General features: G+C 45.5%; 1 protein-coding gene across 24 annotated transcripts in view; it reads left to right on the top strand.

Moving 5' to 3' along the window:
- The window catches only part of TLN2 (talin 2), a 471505-nt gene that overhangs the window by 361942 nt on the left and 86408 nt on the right, over positions 1–23155 (top strand). For all 24 annotated transcript variants that reach the window (XM_084967307.1, XM_084967304.1, XM_021094340.2 and 21 more), the window contains 6 exons: positions 643–782; positions 8289–8382; positions 10638–10727; positions 12641–12763; positions 14070–14213; positions 15757–15918. In XM_084967307.1, the coding sequence (XP_084823433.1) occupies positions 643–782; positions 8289–8382; positions 10638–10727; positions 12641–12763; positions 14070–14213; positions 15757–15918 (753 nt within the window). The remainder of the gene's footprint in view (positions 1–642; positions 783–8288; positions 8383–10637; positions 10728–12640; positions 12764–14069; positions 14214–15756; positions 15919–23155) is intronic.

Here is a 23155-nt window from a genome sequence, read left to right as displayed (position 1 = left end):
GTACTTGAGGTTCGGTGAGCCCATTTGAAAAGGCTAATCCTGAGGGTCAAGTGATTACAAATGACCTTCTGATGAACAGACTGGTCTGGGTGGGCTTACGGAGCTGTTCTCTCACCAGCTCTTGTGGACTCCCTGAAAGAGGGACCCCATCGTGTCCCTTGCTCTGTTATCTACAAAGGGTTGTTCCTCGGATGCGCAAGCCTGGTCAGAAACGTGTCCCTTCCAGAGTCGGGAGCTTCTGGGATGCAGTCAGCACAAAGTGTTGAGACTGTGCTAGTGGTTGGTACCAGGCTGAGAGGGACGAGCCCCTTGATGGCCCCAGTATTGTTGTGGCCTGGTCTGTGCACATTCTCACTCATTCTCTTCCTCCCTCCACCTTTTAATGCCCACACTTTTGAGACACCACAGCTCTCGGTTGACCCACTTGAGGGTGGATTTCCGTCCTGTCATGTGCATCTTGGTCTGGGTATCTGTTTGGGGAAGGATGGACGCCAGGCAGAGTTGGACAAGTTAGACGTCTGCAGACGGATGGGGTTTAATGCTTTCTGTACAGATAACCTTCAGGGTGCCGCTCCCAGCTCTGACGCTGCCTGGGAAAAAATGAACAGCCCCTAATTACTCTGGCTCCTTTTGACCTTCCAGACGAAAGAAGACCAGATCCAAGTTATAGGGAACCTCAAGAACATCTCGATGGCATCCAGCAAGCTGCTCTTAGCTGCCAAGTCTCTCTCTGTAGACCCAGGAGCCCCCAATGCGAAAAATCTCCTGGCTGCAGCTGCCAGGTAAGAGTGGGACAAAACGGGCTCGCAGGTGTGGGTTCGATAACATTGCTCTCTGCCAGATACTTCTGACATCGCGCTGCTTTCACTGGGCCGAGAACTGGTGCTGACCTCCTATTGCCAGAGTTGGAGGCGAGAGTGACAGAGACGCCTGTGTCTTATTAAACTGACTCATTTGCATGTGTGCTTTCGCCACTAAAGATGCCTTCTGTCTCCTCATAAATCCTTTTCAGGAGGACTTGCTTTGATTTAAGGCCCCCATTGATTTATAATGGGCACGAATAGATTAAGTAGTGTTTGTATCTTTCAGACAATGAAAGTAGTATCTGTTCTTGAAAAAGAAATCAGAAGTTGCAGAGTATTAAAAACAGACCTCAACTAGCGATTCGACATTCTTGGGTACTTGCTGTGTGCCTGGCACCAGCGTTAATTAGATGGATTTAAACATGTTCCCTTTTTCACGGGCAGGAGGGCTGTAGTTCAGGATAAATGGGGTGATGGTGGGAGTAAATTGTTTTGGGAAATATATTAAAATGTGGATCTGAGCTTTGGGATGATGTCAGTGTCCTTCTTTCCTGTTGTTTTTACCCAAGGAAGTGGGTAATACAATTTCTGCTCCAGGGCCACTGTGGCCGTTTAGTTCGGTAACTAGTGATTAATGCCAGTCTGTGGAGACACTGCAGGGACAGGCCAGGCTGATTTTATATTGGCAGTTCCACATTTGTATTCCAGAACCAAGAGGGTAGAGTATTTTTCCTCTCTGTGGTGGTGTAGGCCTGTTTTCTCAGCACTGCTTGTTAGCACTTTATGTATAGGAAAGCTAACAGCAGTGAGAGATTAAATGCAGGACAGTTGGGATACACAGCATAATTAGGAACACTTTCAAAATGTGCAGACGAGTGATTTCTTTTAAAGCCTGGCTTGAGTTCTACTTCATTAAAAAAAAAAAAAAAAAAAAAAATTTTTTCCGAGTTCCCATCATGGCTCAGTGGAAACAAATCTGACTAGTATCCATGAGCATGCAGGTTCGATCCCTGGCCTCGCTCGGTGGGTTAAAGATGCAGCGTTGCCATGAGCTGTGGTGTAGGTCACAGATGCGGCTTAGATCCTGCGTTGCTGTGGTGTAGGCCGATGCTTACAGCCCCATTTGACCCCTAGCCTGGGAACCTTCATATACCTTAGGTGCATCCCTTAAAAAAAAAAAAAATTTAACTTGGTTTTGTTTACTTGTTTTTTAATGTCTTTATCTCTCCTGGCTTTTTTTAAGTTGTCAGAATCAGGAGACCTGAATTCTAGTCCAAGCTTTAATGCCTTAGTCAGGTGGTGCAACCTGTCTGAACTTTCCCACTTGCAAAGTGGGGGCATGTACAGATGACATCATCCTTAACTCTGTTCAGTTCTCAGTATACAAAGTTTCATGGTACCAGTGGTTCAAACCTGTTTCTGATGTCCTCTTTGCTTGTGTTATTTTTGTAAAGGGGAGGTTAGATAATTTTAGAGCAGTTGAGTTTGAGTTTCTTCTCTTATTCCCAGATACATACTTGACCTTCAGCAATAGCTAGAGCCACTAGGTGGTGGGAAAAATATCCACACATATCCCCCTCAGTCTTATGCTTTGTGATTGTCCCAGTAGGTGAGCACTTCCCTGGGTAGGGGTGGGGATGAGAAGGGATGCTGATGTCCTCTCTGTTGAGTAGCTGCTTCTGATATAAAACCCTCTTGGAGTTCCCTGGTAGTCTAGAGGGTTAAGGATCCAGTGTGGTCACTGCTGTGGCACAGGTTCAGTCCCTGGCCCCAGTACGTCCACATGCTGTGGGCATGGCTAAGGGGGGAAAAAAAGCCCTCTTGATTACTCATTTTTCCTACAAACAGCTTCTCGATAAGGCAACTGATGTGTCCAGGTATCTGAACTCAGATGTTTTTCATTATCTTCAATTTTTTCCCCTCATTTCACAATTACAGTTTCCAATGTAATTAGAACATGTTGTTGACTCTCTTAAATTGTGGGAGGGCAAGGAGAGTATAAATTGGCCTTCGGAAAGCCAGGTAAAGGAGGGAATCCAGGGCCTGAAAGCATGTTGCTGGTGTCCTGGCTCTGTGAGTGTCCGAAGGCCCTCTGGTGGTGACATTGAGGAAGGGACCTGCAGACTCAAAGAAAAGCCTTGCTTTGCTTCTATCTGCCCTGGCTTTCTGCAGATGTCAGGAAGAATTCCCAGCCTGATGGTTTCCCCGCCAGGTCAGCACTCACAAATCATCATGTGAAGTGATAGCCCTGGGCTGAAACTGCTGCAGGAGGATGCTGGCTGGTTCTCCTTGGCTTCTTGGCACATGTTGGCGAGCTCTGCTCCCTGGAGTGGTTTCCCAGAGGAAGCTCCAGCCAGGTCAAGTGAGTCAGGCTAGCTCATCTTGGGAGGTAGAGCTCTGCCTAGCTGGGCTGCTTTCCTTCACTCTCTGGTTCCTTCATTTGTTCACGGAACAGATTTTTATCACATGCCCGATATGGGCCAGGTGCACACTATAAGACAGGGGTGGTCCTGGTGGAGCTGGGACGGGGGTGCTCATAGCATGCCACCCTCATTCTGTCTGGGCCTCATAACAGTCCTGCACATAAGTGCCTTTGGGGTTGGGCAGCAGGGTTCTGATTGCCCTGGACCTCATCATCAGTCCCACTACCCTCCCTGTTCTTGAGACAGCCATGCCCTGCCTGTCTTTCGTGTGGATGTCCCCAAAGACCTCAGAGACACCACTATGGGGACCCAGGCCTGGAACAACTAGGCCCCACCCTGCTTCTGTGTTGGCAGAGTTGAACCCTTTTGTTGTTCTTTCTAGTCACCATGATTCTTCTTGCTTAAGGGAAAATATGGTTTACTTCCAGGGAGTCAGTAAAGTATGCGGACTTTTCCCTCTGCTTGTCATTCGGTATCTGAGCAACCTGGCCCCTTGGTTTCTGATGCCGAGTGGGGAGGAAGTCATTTCTGTTGAGTGTCCAGCTTGTTCATCTTCTTGCTGTGTAACTAGTGGGCTTGGGCTCTTTTCTCATGAGTTGGGTAGAGCTGGAGACCCTTTGTCAACTGTTTATCAGCCTTTTCCCTGCCCAAGAGCTGGTCTCACACCCCCTGAACTTGGTCAAGGAAGTGGAAAATGAGTCAGCAGTGGAAAAAAGAGGAAGAGTCCTGCCTCTGAGCATCTTCCCTGAGGTACTCCCCGCACCACAGTCACCCCAGCCACAAGGACTCCCAGGCTGAAGTGTGATGCCCATGGCTGCCAGCATCAGGACCATCCTAGGCCAGGTATTCAGCTATTTCCCAACCCCTTAGGGCTACCTTGGACCTTGCAGAAGGTGCCTCTTTCTGAGCTACTCTTTGTGTTGAGGTTCCTACCAGGCAGGCATCCTCCTGTCTCCAAAATAACAGTGAAAAAGGATGACCCAGCCAGCAGCTCTTCCTCACTGTGAAATAGAAAGATGTACACTGGGCCTTCTTCTGCCTCTTGGTCTCCGAGAATGTTCTCTTCCCATTATCCAAAATGGAATCTCATTGAGCCCTGGCTTTCTGATTGCTCTGGTCCATGTCAGGCGCTCCCTTGTGTGCAGAACCCACAGCCCTCAGTCAGGATTTAATTTGCTTGCTTTCACTCCTGACGAGTCCACAGAGACACTCCTGTGTCTGGGGTCCCCTCCCCATCACTACTTCCTCTAGCTCACTTTTGTTTTTTGGCGTTTTGTTTGTTTGTTGTTTCTGCTTTTTAGGAATGCACCTGTGGCATATGGAAGTTCAAAGGCTAGGGGTCTAATCAGAGCTGTAGCTGCTGGCCCACACCACAGCTCACAGCAATGCCAGATCTTTAACCCACTGAGCAAGGCCAGGGATCAAACCCGCATCCTCATGGATATTAGTCGGGTTTGTTAACCACTGTGCCACTAGGGGAACTCCCCTCTAGCTCACTTTTGTGTCTGGTCTGTCCATCTTCTTGCCTCTTCAGCTGGATTGCAAGCACCTTTCTTCCCTAGAGAGGCTTTATATTATTGTTTACTCCCATGCCTTGTGCAGAGTAAGACCCAGAGAATACCCATGGATGAGTTAAGGTTTCCTCTTCCTGCCTTCCTGTGCACCCCGCCCCTTGAGGAAGAGAATTGTCTGAAGCTGCTTTATTCCCTTCCAAGCTCGCTGTCAGATGATTCATGCTTCATAGGTAATCAAAAGCTCAAGTTGGTTGATTTTCTTCTCTCACCTCTGCTTCAATTCTGTATCTACTTAAAATTTCCTTCCAAAGCTCAGACTCCTGTTTGCATCAGTTTAGTATGTCTGAACACTAAACAATGTCTGGGTTAGAAAGCCTTTAACATCTGAGGTTTTAGATCCCAATTTTTTAAAAGGCTGAGGGGCTAAATATGCTTAAATAAAGTATGAATTACAGGAAAACATTATATCTAGATGGTGGAATCATGGTCATTTAATTTTTTTATTTTTAAAAAATAAACTTGTAGAGCTTCGATCATTACAAAAAAGTGGGGGGAAAATATAATTACAGTTCGAGCCAATTGGGATTCATATAGAACAGAGGGAAGATGCAACTAATTTGGGCCCTATTTTCATGACAATGTAAATTGGCTAATTCATAATGTTTTCATGGATTTTCTGAAACATTTTCTCTAAGAAAATTATAAAATCACTGTTAACATTTTGATATGTCATTCTGTCATTTTTCTATGCATATGTATATTTATATTATTGTTTCTGTGTATATTTTTACAGGTATGCATATGTATATTTATATGTATGTATATTTTTACAGGTATAGGCTCGTACAGTTTATACTGTTGAGTGCATTTTAGTTTACGTAATTCTGCAGCATGAATATTCTTCTGTGATACAAGGAATATGATAGTATGACTTTTAATGGGTGCCCAGAATTCTCTTGTTGTCTCTGTATTTATTTAGTCCGTCCTTTATCACTGTGTATTTGGGTTGCCGCTAATCCTCTGCTCTTATAAATAAGTACTAACATTTAAAACATAAGAATTCTATTTTTCTTTGTCAGATCTGCATAGCCATTTGCCTCTGACCACCAACTTTATTATTTAGCTGTGTAATCCAGACTCTCAGTTGAGTTGTGGGATCCATGATAGCTGAAAATGCTCCTCAGCCATGGATCAGTGTTACTCAAGTGACTCATTGAGACAAGCAATTTTGTGCTGGCCCTTTTATGTATTATCCAACCACAAATGCTTAGTATGCTTTTTGTTTTTTGGGTTTTTTTTGTCTTTTTGCCATTTCTTGGGCCGCTCCCGCGGCATATGGAGGATTCCAGGCTAGGGGTCGAATCAGAGCTGTAGCTGCCAGCCTATGCCAGAGCCACAGCAACGCAGGATCCGAGCCGCGTCTGCGACCTACACCACAGCTCACGGCAACGCCGGAACCTTGACCCACTGAGCAAGGGCAGGGATCGAACCCGCAACCTCATGGTTCCTAGTCGGATTCGTTAACCACTGCGCCACGACGGGAACTCCTGCTTTTTGTTTTTAACCCCAAGTTTTTATTTGAAAAAATTTCATGTCTAAAATAGAGTCCAAAGGATGGGACCACCGAATAGCTGTATATTCTCTGGATTCACCCATTGTAAACACTTTAGTTTTTAGTGGAAAAATCTTTACATAAAGAGTAGGTTTTGAAAAGTGTCGATAAACATCAAACCCTGAAAGAAGTAAGCTAAATGGGGAGCTTGTGTGATCTGTGGAAATATGCCCCAGATTATCGTGTCACCACAGTTGAGGGCTTTGTACCTTCTTAGTTAGGTTGACACAGCCAGCCTGTCTGCTGAGAGGTGTGTCTTAAAAGCTGCCCACACAGAATACATTGGGGGACCCTTCCAGTGAACACGTCATGAACTGCATCCTCCAGAGTGGTCCCGACTAGGGTTTGTCCTGCTGTCTCAGTTCTTCTTTGTTTTGTGCCTGCAGGACCCAGTGCTTCCCCATCATACCTTAATTAAGCACTGTTCTCCCAAGTAAATCAATCACTAGAGTCTAAAAACTACTTTGGGATTCTTTTTTGAGTTGAGGAATGTTTTTCTTCTTCCCATCACCCTAGCTGAATTTAAAATTCAAAGCAGTAGCTCCTCATCAAATAATTAAGCTGATTGCCTTTGTACATTGGCAACATCATTTTCTATCTAATTTGATATTCTGTGGGAAGCGGCAAAGCCAATTTAACTAATAAAATGAGGCATCTTTATATTAGGCAGTGTTAATGATTAGCAGCAATGTGTGTCCTATTTTGATTTTGTTTGTTTTATTTTAAGTTGCCCGTTAGCTGCAGTGGTTACTGACTCTGAATAGAATTCAGGGTCCTGCCAAAAGTATAGACCAGTTATAACCCTGCAGAAAAATGGTTATGGATCTAGCTTTGCAATCAGATAGGTATGGGTTTAAGTCCTATTTCTAACCACCAACTTGTAGCATCCCCTTAGGGATTTATCTCATATCTCGCTCTCTCTTTTTTTTTTTTTTTCATTTATGAAAACAAGAGTATTCAATTATAAGACGTAATGTAAAGGTACAGTGTGGTTTGGGTGAGAGGTTACACACACAGGTCAGTGGAATAGAGTCCAGAATAGACCCACATAAATATGGGCAACTGATTTTCAACAAAGTTACAAAAGTAATTCACTGCAGAAAGGAGGGCATTTTAAATGGTATTGGTACTGGAATAATTAGACGTCCACATGCCCCCCCCCAGGTAAAATCTAGATCCATATTCATACCTTATTAGAGAAATTAACTCACAATGGGCCATCCCTTTCTAAATTATCCATGGCTTAACCTAAACAGAGGCTGCCCAGTTCAGGTGGAACCCTTGCCAATATAGAAAAAATTGAAGGCTTCCTCTTAAGTTCTAAGAAGAATAGAAATGCATGTAAAGTCATCTAGGAGTCACTGATTCATACTTATGTGAACAAAGACAATAGCTCTTTTAAAGAATAATTTGGGGTTAGCTTCTAGGAACTGGTCAGTCATGTGGAAATGAGTGGAAAGAAGAGGTTTTAAAATCATAAGGCATAGTTTACAGTATGCCTGTTTTAAAATACACAGAACAGTCCAAACTCAACAAAGCCTGTCCAAAATAGCCTAGCTCAGACAGTCCTTCCTATTCCTTATGGCCTGCTAGTGCAGGATATTGAAAACAGTCTTAATATGAGCTCTTCGCCATTTGGAACTTTGTTGTGAATTCTCCCTTGTGGATATATTAAAAGACAGTCATACTTTCTTAAGAGAACAAACAGTACTTTTAAGTGAGAATCAAATGAACGATGAGAAGCAAGGCAGGGATTCTCATTCCCTCTTCCCTGTCTAGGCTTTATTTTTGGTTGTTTCCAGCCTTATGGAAGAGCTCTCATGGGGCCTTTTGTGGTGAATTAATTGTATTTCTAGTGAACCTGCAAAAGGTTGGGGAAATGACTGTTGATCTTTACAAAGCCAAACACAAAACCCTCTTTCCGTTTCGGCCACAGAGCTGTGACAGAGAGCATCAATCAGCTTATCACTCTATGCACCCAGCAAGCTCCTGGCCAGAAGGAGTGCGATAACGCCCTGCGGGAGCTCGAGGTGGGTAACTGGAAGGACTGCTGCGGATTGAAGCGTTTGTGTCTATCTGTCCTTTCCTTCCAGGGTCATTTTCTTCTCCTCTGTTCCTGCCTTTTATTTTCCCTGGGAAACTGTTCCAGAGTTGGCCAAATTGGTCAAAGTTTCAGTCCAGGTGGGAAGGGATTGCAGTGAAACCAGATTTGCTAGGATCATCATCCCTGCTTCCCTGTTTCACTAAGATGAGAGTTATTTTGCTAAAGGATTCTTTATTTCAAACAGGGGGAGGCTTATGGTATTGAGTGTAGGCTGAAGAAAAGCAATTTCTCCCTAAAAAGTTTTGGAGTGATTATTCTGGGGCATCGGGGAGAAGCTGGGATAGATGTAGTTTTTGAGTAACTTGCCATACATTTTACTTTCTAATGTGTAGGGGCACATTATAGAAAACCCAGGGTGACACTTGTTACCCTGTCAAGCTGGCCAGTCAAGCTGGCCGTGAGCACCTTGTGGCCCAGAACACAGTGTGCGTGCTTATCACTTTATATTCATACTTAGGGTTTATTTTGAATGGAAAGTTAATTTAGGCTCATAGAATGCATGCAGATAAAAATAAACTCAGTGTGCCTGCTTGTACATAAAGCAGTCCTAACCAATTCAGGTAAGATTGAAACAGCCAAATGGTTATCTTAGAAGATATGGGTTAGTTGTACCCAAGGTACCTTTAGTTTTCTGAACAGGAATCCCCACCATGCCAGAGAGGACAGCGTGTGGAGGGAGGGTTGATTGCAGCTTCTGAAGGGTTTGCTCTAGGCCCAGTCTGCCCATGGCAATAGGCCAGCACCACAGCTGAAAATGACAAGAGGCTTGTTACCATGGGACTGAAGCATTCTGAAAACAAGGAGAATGTGTCCTACGTTGCGTGAGTTACTGCCCTATCCTGGTCTGTTCACATTTACAAATATCAATGATACGTGGGCTGGTGACCTAAATGATATCTGTTGGCCCCGATGCAAATCCTCTGTCCATTAACGGTACCCTGGGTTGCCAAAATTATGACTGTTTCGCTGTTGCAGTTACTAAGGCAATTTGGGTTGTCCAAAGAGTGGGAAGAGCTTCTTCAGTGAAATGAGCTCCTTCATGCAGCCCTCTTTCCCCCAGATCTTTGACTGGGTAACTCGGCATTTTCACCGTGACTTCCCCCCACCCTTAGTCCCTCATGTGGCCTTGTCTTTCTGTTGGCAGTGTCCCCCAGGCTACTAAGTCCTACTGTACATTCTCACTCAGTGGGAAGGAGGTTGGCTGGCTGGATCTCCAGACTTTCTTCCCCTGGAAAAGTCTGTCATAAGTGATAATCAAAGGTTATTGCAACATGAAAGCTAGCAGTGATTTTCGGCATACTGGAGATAAGGAAGCAAGCCCCCTGCCTGGTTCCTTGCTGGACATTTAAACAAGATTCAACATGTCGTATACTTTGTATTTTTTATTTATGTTTAAATTTATTTAACTTTTTTGTTTTTTAAGGTTACACCTGTGGCGTATGGAAGTTCCCAGGATAGGAGTCGAATTGGAGCTACAGCTGCTGGCCTACACCACAGCCACAGCCACGAGGGATCCAAGCCATGTTTGCGACCTATACCACAGTTCATGGCAACCCTGGATCCCTGACCCACTGAGTGAGACCAGGGATCAAACCCAAGTCCTCATGGATACTAGTCGATTTCATTTCTGCTGCACCACAATGGGAACTCCTAACATTTTGTATACTTTTTAAATTAAAAACAAATGGACCATCCCAGTGGGCAGTTTGGGGGAGTTACCTTCTTTCATGCCTACCCATTAAAAGTTTCCAAAATTTAAAACTGATGGCCCTGCTGATAATGAAGTAACAAATCAGTGGGTCCTTGAGGTTTAAATTTCTCTGGCAGAGAAATTGTGCTCATTGACCATGAATATATTTGCCTTCCATTAACTTTCAGATTTCTTTAAGAAAAAGAAAATCTCCCCCCCTTCTGTGGACACCATGCTTTTCCTTCAGATTTGAGAACAAGATTCTCCTCTTTGTCAAAGCTTGACCTGAGACACCCCCACCCCACTCAGGATGGTTGGCTTACAAGAAATCTGAAGTCGCAGACACTGTGATCTAAATTCCCCTCCCAAATCTGGATCATGAGTGCTTATGACCAGAATCTGTATGGAGAAGTTGATAGTTGGTGTTTTACATTGAATTTTCCTTATTCTATAACACTTGCTTAATTTTCAATTGTATTCTCCTTCTGTAGACTGTCAAGGGGATGTTGGACAATCCAAACGAACCCGTTAGTGACCTCTCATACTTTGACTGCATTGAAAGTGTGATGGAAAACTCCAAGGTAGGCCTTTCTGAGCTCTCGGCATCCCTCCTCATTGTGGGGAAGAATCTAGATGTGCTTTGTGTGCATCTGCCTGTGGTCACTCTCCATGGCTGCCTGGGTCATAAAGCCTTGTTGTTCCAGGTGCACTGGAAGCAACTGGGAGTCTGATTGAACACAGATTGCTAAGCTGCACCCCCAAGTTTCTGATTCAGTAAATCGGAGGAGGGGCTGAGATTGTGCATTTCTGACAAGTTCCCAGGTCCTGCCCACTTGGTTGAGAAACCACAGTTTGAGAACTATTGCTTATACCCTACCACAGATGGGTCTTACTGTGAATCAGATCATGTATGTCCTTCAGGTGGAACTGTTCTTCTGGGGAAAGCCCTTCAGTGACCTTGGCTTATATGAGACCCTCTTGTGTGTTCTTTTCACCAGGGATCCATGGCATGCATTCTCAAAGGGAGTGAAAAATGGTGGGATTTTTCTTTTCAGTGGGGATGGGGAGAGCAGTGAAAATAAGACAGTACAATGGTTTGCGTCCTCTCTTCTCCAAGTTTTAACCTTATGCAACAAAATCTTAGCTCTTAGTACTTCATTTGATGTGGATGGCAATCTAAAAGACTTAACAGAGCAGGTATTTTTAAAAGCTTGAGAAAACACTTAGCTATGATAGTAATACCAGTGTTTTTGATAATGCCTCAAAATCAGGTTAAAATGAAATTCAAGTGAGATGAATGGATATCATGCAATTATAATTTGGCTTTGTACTTGGAGCATGAATGTGTACTTTTGTTACTTTTACACTGGCTTTGGAAAGACAGCTGTATTGGTGACATCAGGAAGGTTTGCTTTAAGTTGGGCCAAGACTAGTAGAGTTTGTTCTGCCTTAGCATCTTTTATGGAACTGTGGATTATCTAAAGGGAGGATGCATATGTCTTACATAGGTAGATGCAAAGAAACCATTCTTTATAAAGAGGGATGCAGGGTGAGGGAGAGCAAAAGGCTGTACATAAAAATACCCTCCAACTTCTTTGCAGGTCTTTATATAAACTGGATTATTTTGTGTAATGAAACAATTTTGGAGAATTTCTTTCTTTTCCCTGTCCAAGATGGCTTCTTGACAAAGTGCTCTGTGTTGGGTTCTAGACCTGGATGTGTTAGTCTGTCTAAAGAGTTCTGTTGAACATCCTTCGTTTCTAAGATCGGTGATCCTGGAAAATAAGACCTGCCTTCCTGTGGCATTAGGAAGCCCATAGAATACACAGTAGCAGATGTGGGGCAGACATCCTGCCTTTGCCTGTGTGACCTTCTCTCTGACCTTGTGCAGGGTTTTGGACCTCTCTGGGTTGGATTCTGAATGCTAAAATCCCTTTTAAAGACCTCTGGAAAAAGAACGTACCAATGCTTTTCACAGTAAAAGGAAATATTTTACAAATGTAGCCTTAGTGTTCAGATTGTCTGTCTCTCAATATGTATACTTCCTAACAAAGATAGATTTAAATTTTACTGTCAACAAATAAGTGAATTACATCAGGAAGGGTATGTGTGTCTTCTGCTTTCTGGGTATGACTTCACCTACAGCTTGGTAGATAGGTCTGATTTTTATATTGTGGGAACTACCAGTTCTCAGTTTAGACCATTCATCCCTGGGATGCCCTGTATAGATTTTACTTTATTGATCTATATATGTTAACTCTATCACCTTAAGATATCAATACCTTTTTGATGAAAGCTTCATACTTTCATTATTTTTCTTTGTGGAACAGAAATGATATCATTATCTTGAAGCTCTTATTATTGCATATAAAGGCAAATAATGGCAAGTATTTGTGAATTTAGTGGCCTTGAACATGCACTTGGATGTGCAGCCCCTTAACCCCATGGTCTGAAAGAATGCTGACCAGAATATTTCTGGTGGTTTGTTTTGCAGGTTCTGGGAGAGTCAATGGCAGGGATTTCGCAGAACGCCAAGACTGGGGACCTCCCTGCCTTTGGAGAGTGTGTGGGGATTGCATCCAAGGCTCTCTGTGGACTGACAGAAGCCGCAGCCCAGGTAAGGACTGCTCCCTGCAGCCCATGATGCAGGCCTTGCAGCCATGTCCTCTGCCAGGTCCCTATTGGAGGCACAGGGGGCTTCAGCTCCAGCTCTGTCTCCACCCACCATTACAGAAAGGTGATAGCTCTTATGCTGGCTGGCATTCAGACAGAGCATTAGCTAATTATCCCCCAGGAGCAGAGCAGCCTGGGAGGACACTGAACACCCAATCTAAGGTTTATCCCCCACCCCCAATGGTCATTGTTACAGATAAGTTGTTTGAGGGGAAAATAGGTATTACATAATTCAAATTCCTTCTGAGGCTTTAGAGTTGCAAAACTCTTAGTCATGCTCTTTTTAGGGTAAGAGGGAGAAAAAATTGGATGCCATCATGCAGAGTCGTGATCAGGCATGCTCCTGGCCGGTCTTTGACTGTCCTGTGCATTTGCAGTAATTACTGGGCTTGTGTAATTGAACTTTCAAAACTGTCAGCATTTACCTTGAAGGATTTATCATTTGGCAATTACCTGAAGCCTAGACAATTTTACTGAACCAAAGAAAAACATCCCTAGTTTGAGGGATAAAATTACCTCCCCTTATTCTGCCCCTCTCATCTCAGGCGAAATGAGTTGAGGTTAGAATTCCCCCTTACAGATTCCTCTTCTCCCTGTTATTTGGCTGACACATCCAAAAGGTTTGAAGAGAAGACCTTCTCTTGTAGCCTCTTGTCTTCTTGGAGACCAAATATTGCCGCCTTTTTTTTTTTTTTTTTGCCAAGCCCATGGCATGCAAAAGTTTTCTGGGCCAGGGATTGAACCCGAGCCACAGCAGTGACAATGCTGAATCCTTAAGCACTAGCCCACCAGGGAACTCCCCAAATACTGCCTTTTTTTCCCCTTACTCATTCTTACTTACAGTTTGAAATACTGGCCCAAACAATAAGTATGCCTTAGGCTATGAGATGAGAAACCTTTGTGTAGGGCAGTCTCCAGGGTTGGCCTACCCAGAAGCTCCATGCCATTAGTCTACATCCACTCTTTTCCCCTCTCCCATCTGCCAGCCAAAGAGTGAGCATCATGGTCATATGGAAGAACTTCTTGAGACTTTCTTAAGAACAAGGAGACTTTATTCCAAAAAGCCTGTGGCAGATTCCTTCTGGCCCAAGTGGCCATCAGCCTGTCGAACCTTAAACCCTTGTTGATGAGATGACCCTGACCACCTTGTGCTGGGAGCAGTGATAATGACTGCCACATGTGCACTGTGGGACCGTGGTCCCCTTAGGCAGGCAGAGAACCTGAGCTGTGGCTTTCCTCCTCCCTTCCAGGCTGCATACCTGGTTGGCATCTCGGATCCAAACAGCCAAGCAGGCCACCAGGGCCTTGTGGACCCCATTCAGTTTGCCAGGGCAAACCAGGCTATCCAGATGGCATGCCAGAACCTGGTGGATCCTGGCAGCAGCCCGTCACAGGTAAACATGGGGCAAGGATGTGAATTCTGTGAGCGCTTGAGCTCTTGGAGGTGGGTGGTGGGAGACATGAGTAGAGAAGACCATTCCTTCAGAGCTTGCAAATCCAGCTCAAGGCAGCGCTCTAGATCATGACTTAGGGGGATATTGCAACATGCAGTGCAAGTGGAAACGGTCAGATGCTTTGGAGTGCAATGCTGGAAGGCATTCAGAGTGGCGCGGTCACAGCGAGTTTCATCAGGAGTCTAACAATTCCATTCATTCAGTGCAGGGGGCATATGTCGAGGGCTTGCTCTATGCTCAGATCCCTACCCCCTTGACTCTGACTGTGGGATAGAGTTTGGGAGATGGGATGACAGTTCTAGGGAGGCATGGAGGAAGGTATGATGAATTCTCCAGCCCTGAGCCAGGCCCCAGAGCTGAGTCAGAATCTATAGCACAAAAGGAGCCAGAGAGATGTTTGAGAACTAGACAGTATGTGTGACATTCCATGATGCTTCTGATACCTGAGAAACATGAATCCTGTTGAGTAATTCAAGCACTGTGTGCTGAAAAGGAACAAGGATGGCCCCTGTGGGCTAGCAGAGGCAGACTGTCAGGTAGCACACCCCCTGTTGGCCCTAGGACCAGCTTTCTTGGGGCAGGAGAAGGACCCAGTAGAGGAGGTAATAGGGAACATCTGGACCTAAGACAGGCATCAGTGCACCTGAGGTTTCTCACCTGTCCAGTTAAGGCCAAAGGGGTGTTAGCAGCCCCAGCAAAGTGGATCAGGTGGATTCAGAAAAGCAGTTGGGGGTACACCTGGGAGATTCCTGAGTGAAACCCCTTAACAAGGTGCCTGCAGCACCTTGGGGTAAGGAAGGAGCTGATGCACCTTGATGGTCGCTTTGCTTATAAGGACCTGGACTCTCCCATGTGGAGGCTGCTAGCTTCATGTGGCTGATAAGCATTTGAGATGTAGCTGGTCCACACTGCGATGAGCTCTAAGTGTAAAATACAGACCGGGTTTTGAAGACTCAGTAGGATAATAATAATTTTTTTTAAATGTAAAATCTTAATATGCTTAAATTGATTTCGTGGTGAAATGAAAGAGTTTGGCTATATCGAGTTAAATAAAATATATTATTTAAAATAATATCCTTTGTTTCTGTACTTCTTTGAATGGGGCTACTAGAAAACTTTAAAATAGGTACGTGTCTCGCCCTGTATGTCTGGTGGGCAATGCTGGCCTAGACCCTAGACCATATCCCTTCTGGCCGGGGGTCCCCAAGGGTAGCCACCTACATCTCCTTCGAGATGGAACCCAACCCACTTCCACCACTACATCAGCTTCTCCTTTCCATTCCTTTGTTTATTCTCTCTGGCTTAATGATTCTTGCCTTCTCCTTTCTTAGAGTGACTTCAAGGGTCTGCAGAGCTAGAAATACGGGTTTTATTTATAGGAGCCTGAGACATGTGAGTTGAATGGGAATCTAGGGCTCGAGTCTAGGGTGGATTCCTCTGCACTGAAGCATGGGGTGCCCCCAACCTAGTCCCTGCTTTATAGGTTCTGTCAGCTGCCACGATCGTCGCCAAGCACACCTCGGCTTTGTGCAACGCGTGCCGCATCGCCTCGTCCAAGACGGGCAACCCGGTGGCCAAGAGGCACTTTGTCCAGTCAGCCAAGGAAGTGGCCAATAGCACTGCCAACCTGGTGAAGACCATCAAGGTAGGTCGCTGAGCTGAAGCTCTAGGGGTCCCTGTAATGCCTGTTGCAAGGGGAAAGAGGAACGGGATGAATCTAAGATTTGCGTTTGGTGAAGTCCAGCATCTAATTCAGTCTCATGATTTAAGTCCCTGAGGAGGAATTCATGAGTGAGAAAGGTATTTACTATGCAAAACTATCAGCCTTGGTCTCTCCTAACCTTTTGCATAGTATGTGGGGAGGGGTGAACTATGTGCTCTGTGGGGCTGGTTATGATGGGCTGGCCAAGGGCCCTGCCATGGTGGCTAAATATCTCTGGACCAAGGGAGATGGGAGAGGGAGAGGGGAATGGGAAATTGTTGGGAAAATCTCTTTCATCTAAAATCAGTTTATCCTATGACATCTATTCTGTCTATAGTTGTTTAAATGTTTTAAGTGGAGCATCAGCTTCTTAAAATAGGGCATTCCATGTTTTCACAAGTTCATCTGGGTGTGAGTGGCCATGGACAGGTGAGGGGAGGCGGGGCAGGGTGCCTTGGGAGGAGGGAGTTGCAGTGGCTGAGCTGTAGTAATAGCAGCTGGGAGATCAGACCACAAATCTAGTCAGTCCTAGGTGGGACACCAAGTGGACAGCCGTAGGCTAGACAGCAGACCCTAGGCAAAGAACCCAGTGCCCCCTCCAGTCTCTAAAGGAGGTGATCATGGAAGGCAAACTAGGCAGACTGGAAGTTCGTGTAAACCAGAATATGGAGGAGGGAAAGGCCTCTGGGGTGAACACTTGACTTCAGGGTTCTCATGCTCCTTGAGGTAGGATGCTCGGCTCTGTTGCTGTCCTGGAATAATAGGACTTTTCCCTGCCCTCTCCAGAGGACAGATTGCCACACACCTCGTTTTCCTTGCACTGTGTGAAGCTGGTTTAGTCATGTGGAAAAATCAGGCAACAGGCTGAGCCAAGCTGGAGCTGAGGAGAGACTGTGCCGCCCAGCATTGGTTGGAGGTGGGCAGGCGAGAGCCATGGGGCAGTTTCCCCATCAGCAATTTCTTAGCTGTTTGCATAAGATTCTTTCTGTCTTTCCTTTTTTTTTTTTTTTTTTTTTTTTTTTTTTTTTGCCTTTTCTAGGGCTACTCCTGCGGCATATGGAGTTTCCCAGGCTAGGGGTCCAATCAGAGCTGTAGCCGCCAGCCTGCACCAGAGCCACAGTAATGCAGGATCCAAGCCGTGTCTGCGACCTACATCACAGGCTCACCACAACACCAGATCCTTAACCCACTGAGCAAGGCCAGGGATCGAACCTGCAACCTCATCGTTCTCAGTCGGATTTGTCAACCACTGAGCCACAACGGAAACTCCTACGTAAGATCTTAAAAATAAAAAGGATAAACAAAACCTACTTATTTGAAGATAATAAGATAGGTTGAAGATAACCTTAAATAACAACCAATAATATACAAATTAAAGCTCGTGCCCAGGTGTCCCCAGAATCCTGGTAGCAGCTTTTCTTAATTACCATCAGAGTTTTAGTATTAGAAATGAATAAAGCTTACATTTTTTCGGCTGCGCCCAGGGCACGTGGAAATGCCCAGGCCAGGGGTCAAACCCTCGCCTGGGCAATGCTGTGGCGAGGGTCACTAGGCCACCAGGGAACTCCAGAGGTTACATTTTTAAATGTTTAGTGTGCACAAAGCTGGCTCCAAGGGTTCTGTGTATATCACTCCGTCAGTCCCACAGCCCCCCTGTGCTTGTCATCCCCGTTTTACAGTCCAGACACTGACTCACAAGGAGGTTAAGTAACCGTCCCTGGGTGACTCAGCCAGTACGCGGTGGATCGGAATTCAAGCTCAGATCTCTTGCTCTGGCCCCTGGCCTGCAGTTCCCATCTTCTGTAGGGAGAGACTACCCCATCTCACCAGCCTGGGAAGAAATACCTGGGTGCATGCATTTACAGTGCTCGTGTGCAAGCTTGGGGCGGGCAGGGTGGAGAGACTGCAGTGGAATGGCGTGACGACGTTGTCAGTTGCTGTATAATCAGCATATTTCAGTTAAACTTGGCCCTTTTCTCATTGTCAAAAGCCAGACTATATTTAGATGGACCAGGAGAGAGAAGAAGGCAAGAAACTCTGCTGTACCGATTCCAGGAAGCCTTTCTTTTCTGCCACCTCCTCAGTTTTCAGTCCTGACCTACCTCGGTTAAGATCTCATCTTCCTTTCAGCTTCTTCTCTCAGTGGCAACAACCCCTCTTTGCAATTCCCTGCAGCAGATGAGCTCCTGGGATGGCCTGAAAGATAGGCCTGTGCAGAAACTTCAGAGGGGCACGCAGGGTGTTGTACCTGCAGAAATTGAAGGCCACTTCTCCCACGAGCACCCTGGGGATCAGCAGAGGTGCACCAGGAGCGGCAGTGACCTTCTTGCCCCTCAACTTGCTGAAATACGCTTGGCTTTTCAATACCCACAGGGTGGCAAGGTTCCTGGGGACAGTGAGCTTTGTTTTAATGTACTAATAGGAAAATGGCAAAGGTCATTTCACTCTAGCCCCCCATACTGGACAGATATCCTGAGTTAAGGAATGGCTAAGAATCCTATTGGAGAGCAAAGCAAATGAATATTTAATTCCCTAAATACTTGAGACAGCTGCCACCATATCTGCATTTTTCTGTGTGTTAGGCTTCTTAGTGCTTTTTTCCTTCCACTTTAGCCTAAGCCTAAATCCCAGCTGCCATACCTCTATAGTCAGAGAGAAAGGAGAGGAATAGGGTGGAGTCAGGGAGGGGGGGGGAGGCGGCGGCGGGGAACACTGAAGAGCAGGGAGCCAATGACCTCACAGTGGGTTATCAGCACCCATTAGAAAGTCTGCCTCCTGGAATCGGAATCGTAAATCTCTACTGATGGCATTCTTTGCAATCCCGGTGCATGGCTCAGCAAGAATAAATGTGTGCGCCCTCCTCCCTGCCAGGCTAGCATTCATTGCCGGCCAAGTGAGAAGCACACAGACCCTTAACCATGGGGGCCCATACCTGCTTCTCTCTCCAGGCGGTTCCTTCCCTTGCCTCAAATCAGATGCGTGGAATGGAATGTTATTTTAAATGTGCAGTCACTCAGGTTTGGGTGCCAGGTCGAAATTGTGCAACAGCAGCTTTTGTTGGGCTGAGAAGTTGGAGCCTGGCCTTGCCTCTCACAGAGGAGGTGAAGCTCAGGGTTTTGCCATTGAGCCTTTCCAGTGCATCCCAAAGACACCAGTTCCAGCGCTCATTAATGGTTGTAATGCAGCTGTAAGTACTTTTTCTTGATCATCCTTTTGTTCCCATTGGTAAAGTCGGTTTCTTGAGAAGAAAAAAAGGAGGAAATCCTCTTCCGCTTCTTATGCCTGATTCTTCTTGCCTTTATCTGAGGTCCGTGGGAGGGAGGGGAGCCGGGAGCCTTGGCTTCTGGTCTGAGCCATGAGCTTGCCATAGCAGGTCATGTTCTAGGTGTGGGTTTTATCACCTGGTACATTGAGCATTGGGATAAATGATCCTTAACATCCCCTCTAAGCCCTCAGTCCTTGCAGCTTTGATTCTGGGACCCAGGCAGAAATGGTTTCTCCCAGATCCCTGTGGATTTTGCCAAGTTTGAGGACATTTAGAGGAGCTGGCCCAGGGTGGAGAGTGCCCTCATCCTGATGGGGCTGGGTGTTTGGCTCGGTGGCTTTACTCTTTACCCACTGTTAGAGCTGGAGCACTAGACATTCTGTGATGTGGGATGTCCACGTGAAAACTGTCCTGCCTGCCTAAAATGTCACCCATGGCCAGATTGGAGTATTTAGTTTACTAGGGTAGCTCAGGGGTCCCTGGAGTGGAAGCAGCATTCAGATGTGAAATGCTATCCATGTGAGCAACCATCTCTTCTGATGCTAAATGCTGCCTTTGCAGGAAATAGCTGTTCCCTCTTGATAATGGAAAAATGTAGTGGATTGGAGCTTGGAGTTCTAGTTCACCGTCCCTGCTCTTCAGGGTCTTGACCTTGACCAGCAATGGGCTACGTGATATGTGATTTTTAGAGCCCAGGCTCAAAAACTATACCTTTCCTCATCCTGTTGGTGCACAATGCGAAAACTATTCCTTGAGATTTACATGGGGTAATTATCTTGTCATTTTCACTAAGTTCAACTAAGAGTTAGTGGCTTGATCTGCCTTCCTAGCAGGCAGAGAGCTTTGTGGAAGGTAGAGGAGAAGATGGGAGGAGTGCAGAGAGGCAAGAAGCAGGAGGAATGAGTAGCACCCCAGAGACACTCGCCTATTCCATTGAGCTAGCAGCCCTTTCATTCCAGCTGGAGGGGGTGTGATGAGCAAAGCTGCAATTCGAGTTCCCCTGTTGCCAAAGTCCACTCCTACCATCTGCCTGCTTCCTGGGTTTGCCTGTGCTGGGGCTACTTCTGTCAACTCTTGGTGCATGGTGCCCACCTTGCCTCCCACTCTATTTCCAGATTGCTCTGAAGGCTAGTAGGGCCTGACCTCAAGGAGTCAGTGATGGTAAAGGTGCAACAAGGCGGGGGTTCCAAGACAGTTGACTGTCACATCACCAGTGCACGGCTTGTGCAACTAACAGGTGCTAACTCAACGTCAATCAGTATGTGAATGGCAGTGAGGCCATATATGTGAGTGAGTAGCAGGCACAGAGGGTTCCCACTGGGCCTGGAAGAACCACAGCATGGGCAATATTAAGGTCAAGGTAAGTGCCCATCAGGCAGAGAAGGGCATGAGCAGAGGGAAACTGTGTACAGTGTTAGCCAAGACAGTAAAATAGCCAGGAGTATGGGAATTCCTCTAAAAATATTAGCATGGTAGATGTATAATTACTGTCCCAAGCTGCCAAGACTTAGTTGTTAGCCAAATATCCTGTAAACTATCTGTGCCTGCCTACTCTTGCCTTACTGAGAAAGAGAAATATTTCCATCTCAGATCCAGTTTGTTTTGTAATGCTGGCACCTCCTGTTTTTTGTTCACTAATTGTCTAAATTGGCTTTTGTATATGGCTCAGAATGGTTAAATTAAATGGTTAATTGATCATTTAAAAAGGAACTTTACATTCTTCTACAAACATACCTGCCTTCTCAAATGTAGCTCTTTTGCTGGGAGGCAGGGCTGTCGCTGCTGGGTTATAGGCTGTTGGTTCTAAAAGTCTTAGTCTTGAGGGGGTGGAATTCAGGGTTGGAGAACCTTGGATCCAAGGGTTAACCTTGGGGGGTAGCCTGGCATGCATCACAGGCCACTGGTCTAGCTTGTCTTCCATTCAGGACATTAATCGGGATGAGACTTTCCATTCAATGCTGTTGTGTTACTGCTGCTAATGTTAAAAAGAAAAAAAACGAAAACAAACTGTTGAAGCAAAACATACATAGACAGAAAACACATGTGTGCTCTGAATTTTCCCAAGCTGGACACACCTAAGTAACTGCAGCCAGATCAGGAAACAGGACACAGCCAGGTGCCGCATGCCCGCTTGGCAGTCCTTCAGTCTCACTGCCTCTAAAGGGTGACCTGGCTGAATTAGTTTCATCTGATTTTGTACTCTACACAGATAGAATCATACAGTGAGAACCCCATTGTGTCTGGCCTCTTTACCTAAATACTGTATGAGATTTGGCCATACCCCTGGGGATAGTTCTCGTCTGTTTCTCCCCGTCGGATTCCATTTTGCTCATTTCACAATGGCAAAACGGAAGCCCTCGCTCCATCAGTCATTGAGGGACATCCTTGTAAAAATAACTTCGAAGTTGGAGTTCCCATTGTGGCGCAGTGGTTAACGAATCCAACTAGGAACCATGAGGTTGTGGGTTCGATCCCTGGCCTTGCTCAGTGGGTTAACGATCCGGCATTGCCATGAGCTGTGGTGTAGGCTGCAGACGCGGCTCAGATCCCGAGTTGCTGTGGCTCTGGTGTAGGCCAGTGGCTACAGCTCCGATTAGACCCCTAGCCTGGGAACCTCCATATGCTATGGGTGTGGCCCTATAAAAGACAAAAAGACCAAAAAAAAAAAAAAAAGTAATAATAACCTCAAAGTTGAAAGTGCTACACAGTGTAACGTATTTTTGTAGTTTGGGAGAGAATAGAGTTACTTGCAGTGGAAAAGGAAGGGAAGAGCCAAAGAGTCTCAGATGGGAAGGAAGTAGTTCAGCTGCAAAGATGGGAAGTGTGGCTCACAGGGAGCAGGGTGCTCTTGGAATCTGGTGAGTGGGGAGTTGATAAACAGTGAGGTCAGTTGGCCTGTGGACCACACCCATAGCTTTATTTCTTATACTTGCTCTGCTAAGCTCCTCTGCTTGATGGCAGAGATCTCTCTAATTAGTTCTTTTTTTTTAATCTTTCTATTTTATTTTTAAAATTTTTTTATTAATCAAATGAATTTATCACATCTGTAGTTGTATAATGATCATGTTATGATTTCACAGGATTTCCATCCCACAACCCAAGCAAATCCCCCCACCCCCCAAACTGTCTCCTCCAGAGACCTTAAGTTTTTCAATGTCTGTGAGCCAGCATCTGTTCTGCAAAGAAGTTCAGTCTGTCCTTTTTTCAGATTTCACACGTCAGTGAAAGCATTTGATGTTGGTGTCTCATTGTATGGCTGACTTCACTTAGCATGATAATTTCTAGGTCTATCCATGTTGCTAAAAATGCCGGTATTTCGTTCTTTTTAATGGCTGAGTAATATCCCATTGTGTATATGTACCACATCTTCTTGATCTGCTCCTCTGTCGATGGATGTTTAGGTTGTTTCCATGTCTTGGCTATTGCAAAGAGTGCTGCAATGAACATCGGAGTACATGTGTCTTTGAGAGTGGTGGTTTTCTCTGGATAGCTGCCCAGGAGTGGGATTGCTTGATCAAATGGTAGTTCTATGCTTGGTTTTCTGAGGAATCTCCATACTCTTTTCCACAGTGGTTGCACCAATTTGCAGTCCCATCAACAATGTACTAGTGTTCCTTTTTCTCCACACTGTCTCCAGCACTTATTGTTTGTAGACTTTTTGATGATGGCCATTCTGGCTGGTGTAAGGTGGTACCTCATTGTGGTTTTGATTTGCTTTTCTCTAATAATGAGTGATGTTGAATATCTTTTCATATGTATTTTGGCCATCTGTATGTCTTCTTTGGAGAATTGTCTGTTTAGATCTTCTGCCCCTTTGTTGATGGGGTTTTTTGTTTTTTTGGTATGGAGCTGCAGAAGGTGTTTATAAATTTTGGAGATTAATCCCTTGTCAGTTGAATCACCTGCAGATATCTT

Source organism: Sus scrofa, chromosome 1 (genome assembly GCF_054392235.1).
Source record: "Sus scrofa isolate SSC_HxYL_T2T_F1_AM1 chromosome 1, Sscrofa_HxYL_maternal_Yorkshire_Landrace_v2.0, whole genome shotgun sequence".
Lineage (NCBI taxonomy): Eukaryota > Metazoa > Chordata > Mammalia > Artiodactyla > Suidae > Sus > Sus scrofa.
This window is presented reverse-complemented; position numbering and strand designations above follow the sequence as displayed.